This window comes from Urtica dioica, chromosome 9 (assembly GCF_054948205.1).
Source record: "Urtica dioica subsp. dioica isolate 48M chromosome 9, U.dioica_male_clone48M_v1_H2, whole genome shotgun sequence".
Taxonomy (NCBI): domain Eukaryota; kingdom Viridiplantae; phylum Streptophyta; class Magnoliopsida; order Rosales; family Urticaceae; genus Urtica; species Urtica dioica.
Window position 1 is genome coordinate 1,733,601 of NC_142764.1, and position 6,667 is coordinate 1,740,267.

The 6,667-nt window shown below is 38.5% G+C and overlaps 1 protein-coding gene across 1 annotated transcript; it reads right to left on the bottom strand.

Moving 5' to 3' along the window:
* Window positions 1-564: 564 nt before the first annotated feature.
* LOC149384611 (uncharacterized) lies at window positions 565-3,606 on the bottom strand. The gene is made up of 3 exons (XM_089626089.1): window positions 3,271-3,606; window positions 1,155-2,959; window positions 565-1,078 (listed from the first exon to the last, which is right to left on the bottom strand). Exons 2-3 carry the CDS (start codon window positions 2,937-2,939, stop codon window positions 1,040-1,042), a joined length of 1,824 nt encoding a protein of 607 aa, XP_089482215.1. The 5' UTR covers window positions 2,940-2,959; window positions 3,271-3,606; the 3' UTR covers window positions 565-1,039.
* Between the last annotated feature and the right edge of the window lie 3,061 nt (window positions 3,607-6,667).

Genomic DNA, 6,667 nt, shown 5'->3' on the forward strand with positions numbered 1-6,667 from the left:
GCCAGAAATTATGACCTAATGTTTGATTTCCATTTTAATTAATGGACTGAAAATAATGAGCGGGAATTTGACACTGAGACCGGTTTGGTCTTTTTACTTTTTGTAAATTGGTGAGTGTGGCTATTTACTCAAAATTAACAAAAGTTTGGCTAAATTTAAATCCCCTGTAACAAAAATGGCTATACACATATATAACCCATTTTAATATGATCCTAGGTTTTTCTTATTGCCCATCTGTGGGTGTACTTGAAACATACATGGATGTTGCAAGATTTTGAAGGACTCCCAGTGACTGACTTTGCCAGGCGGCCTGGCTCATGAAGGAGAAATTGCTTTATCTATCACCTTTGCTTTTGTGCTGGGAAGAGGAGCCTTTGTAGCTATCTAGTGGAGGAAGTACTCGTTGCTTTACTCTGCCTTTTAGTCACCTTTGTTTTGTGCCAGAAGAGACTTCCCGTGCATTAATAAAACCATCTGTCCTTTGATTTGCACCTTCTTTCATTTGCTTTTAATTTATCGAGATCTTTCCGTATTAGTCTCAGTAATCAAGAGAAGTGATGAAAGGAGAGTCGTTAAGGAAAAATATGATATTGATTTCTGTACACCGCAAACAAATTAGCTACATTACAAATACAAGAACCCCATTGCGCCAATGTACTGTTTTAGGCCTATGTAATCCATTATATCACTTTAAGAAACTAATTCATGTTTAGCTAGCGGAAAACAAGAACTGAACACACTTTTCTCAGCTTAGCTAACATGTTAATAGTAACAAATATTGTAAGGAAAAAGAAGAAAGAGAACAAACGCTTTGAGCAATCTTCAAACAAGATGGTCTGGATTGGCGTCATTCAAACTTGGTGGTGATGGTTTCATTTCGATGTTTGCTGAAGAGAACCGTGGAACAAATGAGCGGCCAAGCTATCGTGACCGTCTTCGTATAGGTTCTCTAATAACAAGTAAAAAAAAAAAAAAAAAAAAAAAAACACAAAAGGCTATAAAAACTCTGTGCTGTACTGTGATCCTTGAGTGGCCATTTCTAAGTCTTAGATTGCTTAGATATGTGAGCCACTAGTTCCTGTAAAGTAAGCAAATAAGGTTAGTCTATTGAAAACACAACACACAATAGAAGTTTAAAATATAGTGAAATTTACCTCGGAATAGCGAGCATGGTCGTGATGCGACTTTGACGTCTTAACGATTGTTTCCCACTTGGTAGTGCTTGTTGATGAAATCTTGGGCTCCGAATCATTGGCCTCTACTTTCAAACCGAAGGAGTTCTGCAGAGAAATGGTCCGCCATAGCCAAGACTCAGAAGGCGATCTAGGCAGCGGTGGGTGAAGAGGAGACTTTGCCGAGCTCGAACTCAGACTGTAGTCAGTGTCCGCTTTGGCATTCAATGTTTCTGAGCACTTGACTTCTTGTCCGTGTTTACTCTTTCTAGGCACACACATTTCTTGCTCCAAAATCTCCAGTGCCATCGCGTTATTCAGACTCTTAAGGTCCTGAAACGAAAACTCTTCCTCCGCCCATCTTGCCCCACGCAGTTGCTCTCCAGAGTGGAACCGTGGCTTGCTTCCCAAGTAACCCGAACCACGCTCGGCGCTGTCTACATAGAGTGTTTTCTCTATGGCAGGGATCGGCGAAAAAGACCTTCGGCTCCCTGAAACTTGCTGAAACTTGTTCCCGGCTTTGGCGTTCTCTTCCTTTGGAAGGCCGAGGAACGCCCCTCGGCGGAAAGGGGACTGGGGAAACTGGTTCCGGTACGGAGATATGCTCGCGGCCCGGGATGTCGGTCTGAACGGAGACGATGGCGATGACAATGATACTCTTTGAAGGTCACCGGAGTTGGCCAACCGCCTTGGATAGCTCGCCCGCATGTTCTCAGCCATCTTCAGCTCGGCCGATCGAGACCCCAAGTCAGGTTTAGGGTTCTCCGCGGGCCGCGTGTTTCTGAGTGGGGATAGCCTTCCTCTGTTCAGTTCGCCAGAGTACGCAAACCGCTTCGACTCGACAGCCCGTCCCTTGTTGTCAAACATATGAAGTTCTCCGGATCGCGATCGCACATCCGTGGCTCGTGAGGTTCGGAAAGGAGACAGCCTTCCCATGATCTCGCCCGAGAAGGCGAAGCGTTTGGATTCGTCGCCCTTCTTCGTCTTCTTCTCCTCGCGGCCCTCCCTTCGTTGGGGCGAGAAGGATCTGCTCTCCAACCTCTTCATATGAGTATCCCAAGCCTTCTTGACACTCTTGCTGATAGACTGATTGTAAGCACTTTTGTTAGGCTTTGGAGAGGAGAGCTTGACGGAGGGAAGAGGACCCAGGAGGCTCAAGTAATTGCGAAAGCATAAGCGAGGGAATAAGCCACAACCCCTTTCTGTTATGACTTGGGGTCCATTGTGGTCTTCTTCGTCGCTTTCGCTCTCTGGTTGCTGTTGGTGTATCTTTGGACTCGAAGAAACACCGTTTGGTGGCAGCGAGAGTCTCGTGTGGATGACTTGTTTAGGGGCGGGTTTGGGCGATTGCTTCTTGGGGGTGTAAGTGAAAGCCATGGCCTTGGCGGCGGGCAAGAAGCGGTTCATCATGAAATCACGAGTGTGCGGATCAGTGGAGAATCCACCTCCGTCCGACCCCGACTCTTGCGAGTGGGAGCACATCGTGTCCAGCGCGTCCGAATAAGCATCCTCGGCCTCGTCTTCTTCTTCTCTGCGATGCTTCTTCTTCCCTGGAGGGGTACGGGGAGCGAGCTTCTTTTTGGGCTCAACCTTGTTTATCCCTTTGGCTAGTCCCGGGATCTGCTCCCAATGAAAAGGGACTGCCACCGGTTCGGTCACCTGCTCCGTCGGCAGCGGGGGCGGTGTTCTGATCGGAGACACGGGCCTCGAAGCGATTCGCCTCACCGACATTAGAGGGGCGTTGAAATTCAGCTTTCTCTCTGCCATATTACTTTCTGACCTATCAGCTGACAAGCAGAATCAAATTGGTGTTTAGTTAATTGCACAACAAACATACACGGAAGAAACTGTTTTTCCATAAATTGAAACTATGCAGATGAATATATATTTAATAATGAATGAGCGGCTGGGTGAAGTATTTATTGCCTCGAATGATTTTTTTTTTTCCACCAACTTCACACATGAACCATAACAACATCCCTAAAAAAGTAGAGCAAATTAAAGTCCTGTACTTCACCACTCTGCCTAAAAACAATATAACAAGAGAATTTGCATAGTTCAAATCAAATAAAAGAAGAAGAAGAAAACATGAACGTACCCGTCAGAGAGAGAATAATGGCTTGAAATGATAATTAAGAAACGAGAGAGAGAGAGCGCTATTTTTGGCTGTGTAAGAAAGAGCAACACGTATTTGGGGTTTTGATTTAGTGAGAGAGTGTGTGTAGTCTCCACTCTCCACCACAGCGTTGGTCCACCATGAACAAAAGCTAGTAGAGAGTTTGAAGCTTCTCAAATGCATGAAACTCACGCGCTAACTAATTTTATCATATAAGTAATGTATGCATGTGTATAACATAGATTTTTAGAGGAAGACATATGAAAAAGAGAAAATTTTGGTTTGTGGTCACGGAAATACGGTTGAGGGTTGATGAAATTTGCCTTAAATTCTGCTAAATAAAAAGGTTGATTGGTGAACGGACCGACCTTTATTTATTTGACTTTCATTGCTCTCCTCTTTTTATTATTCGCCATTAACGCCTCTGTCTTTTATTTATTTATTTATTTATTATAAAAGATCCAATTAACACCCCTCTAATTGCACTTCACACGCTACATCAAATAATAGACAGACACATATCAGTTAGCCTTTTTACACTCAACGTTAATTACTACATCTATCTAATTAACAAAATTAGGCTCTCAATATTTTAACCGATCGCCAAATATTTTTCTAATATACAGAAAAACTTAATGAAATTATTAAAAAATCATAAATAAATAAAGAAAAGGAATCTCAAGTTGAAGTATTTGATCGAAAAAGCCAAATACTGAAAAAGGAAGGTTTGAATAATGGAGGGTTCGTGCACATGTAATATATCACTTGAGAAATAAAAAGTGAGTTTGTATTCATGCAACGCAATTATTATTTTCGCAACTTATTCTTTAAGAAACAACCTAACTCTAACGGGTAAATCAAACCTTTTATATAATCTAATTCTTCGGATCAACGTGTTAAGGAACATTAGCAGTATCACTGTCGTTGACAAGGACAAATATCATATTTTTAAAATACGGGGGTTGAATTGAATTAGTCAAATTATAAACATAATGGTAGCACTAGCCACTTTTTTCTTATTATCCCCTTAAATTACGGGGACGACCCATGTTCCTCTCTTTCCTTTTTTTATTTTTATTTTTTATTTTGTCTTCAAATTTCTCTTGATTCCACTTGTTTCTCATATTTCTTTTATCCACACTACAATTTCAGTCTTCTAATTATACGGGATTATTCCTAATAAGCACAAACAATTTATTATTAATGCTGGTTGTTTTACGTACAAATATATATATATATATATATATATATATATATATATATATATATCCTTAACTATTATTCTTTTTATAAATGCTTGTTGACACGTACATATATTTCTATAATTATTGTGTTTATCTGCCTTCTGTCCCATAGCTTTTGTCAGTAAATTTGTGGATATAGAGCCTTAAATTAGAGCTGAGAAATGACCCACCTTTAGATAGACAAATATGAATTGAGTAATTATAAATTCTGTTGAAAGTGCCTCTTTTAAAGGCTTTGGTGGAACCATGGCCGGTGTGGTTTAGGAGATAATACATTGTCTCTGTATATTCAATTAGTCAGCTATAGAATTAGGTATTTTAATGTTCGTCCACAAATTACAAATAAACATATGTATTTATGGGACAAAACAAACGAATTCAGCTATAGAATTCTGCTTTTTTTTTTAAATAAGTAACGGTTTCTTAAACTATAATAATTTTAAGATGATAATCTACTAAATTCACATATTAGTCAACTATTGACTTGAAGATTTGTATTTTCACCAAATTAAATAGAATAAAACTCCATTTCACGCATATTGCTTTCCATGTTCGCTTTTGTTTTTATATTAGACTTGCATAATCTTTACAGTCAATAGCTTAATAGTCCATAGTCCCTTTAAAAAACAGCTCTTGTTTTATTTTATTAAAAATACACAATTAAGCTGAAATTAATTAAATTAGTGTTTATTATAATTTAATTAATTGAATAGTTGATTGAATTAATTTCGGCCCGATAGACTATTTTTCTAATAAAATAATACTTGGGCTATGTCATTAAAAAGATATAGAGGATTGACTAGGAGTAAAAAAAGTGTAATGGACTTTTTTGGACGTTTTTTTAAAAAAGATAGGGACCTATGAATTTAATTCTATTTATGTAATTACCATTATACCTTTATTTATTTTCTATTTATTTTTTTTGTAAAGAAAAACTAAAAAAAACCTTACTCTCATCTCTTTCATTTCCGTCCCTCCTTCTTTCTTTCATTTTTTCTCGATCTTAATCTCATCTCGTCCATTGCCGTCGTGTCTCATCTCTCCGACGTTTGGATCTCCGTGTGTCTGGATATCCATCGGCGTCCCTCTTCTGTCTCTACTTCGCGCTGCCCATCGACACTCACTTCCACGGCCACAAATTTTTTTTGCCGCCGTCTCTCTCTGCCCGTGGGGTCATAGTGTCCCCACCATCTATTCCGACGCAGCAAGCTCCCACATTGACACTCTTTTCACTCTTTATTCCGGTAAACTCCCACATATTTTAGTCATTTCGTTACAGTGTTTGTGACAAACGTTGTCACGAATCTAAATTATGCAGTGTAAACATAGTCACGAATCTAAATTATGCAGTGACAATATAGTCACGAAAAATTATGCAGTGACAATATAGTCACGAAAAATTATGCATTGACATTTTTTTTTAATTATTATTACATTTATAACTCTTTGTCAATTTTGCTTATACAATATGGATTCAAGATCAACATTACATTTTTTTCATTAACATTACATTTACACACACACACACACACACACACTATATTTTTCTTTATTGCCCACCTTGTTTCCTTGTAGAGGAAATTTGTTTCCTCTATTTCTTTTGGCAAGTATCTTGGTACATCAATGCACAAAATAATCTCTTTTTCTTTGGTATGGACGAGCAAGGCTTCTAGAAGGGGCTTCTAGATTTTTCTTCATTTGTTCATGACAATATAAGAAAGGCCCATTAAGAATTTTCAAGTAAAATTCCATGAAATGAAATTAATCCTCAAGGCCCAAAAATCTCATGATGGCCGAGTGATACATTTCATTTGTCATCATATGAATCTCTCGGTTCAAATGAATTTATTTTTCACTAAAGAGTTGACACTGAGAATCTCTCGGTTCAAATGAATTTATTTTCTACTCAAGAATTCAACTTAATTGTGATGAGTGGATCCACTGAATATTATCTATGTTTACCCTTCATGAATATCATCAGCTAGTCGGGATTTATAAAATTACTATTTTACCCTTCTAGCTGTTATTTCCTCAACTCCTTTGTCGCCTGTGAATAAGTTAGAAACAATGTATTGACGAGGAGCTAACAAATCACATTGATTTATCAAAAAGATTCATGACTCAATTTGGACACT

What these genes read in the sequence shown, in the direction of transcription:
- LOC149384611 (XM_089626089.1), bottom strand. Translation starts at nt 2,939, where the DNA reads ATGGCAGAGAGAAAGCTGAATTTCAACGCCCCTCTAATGTCGGTGAGG. An exon ending in ACCATGCTCGCTATTCCGAG is followed by an intron (nt 1,079 to 1,154) that starts GTAAATTTCACT and finishes CTTACTTTACAG; the next exon opens with GAACTAGTGGCTCACATATC.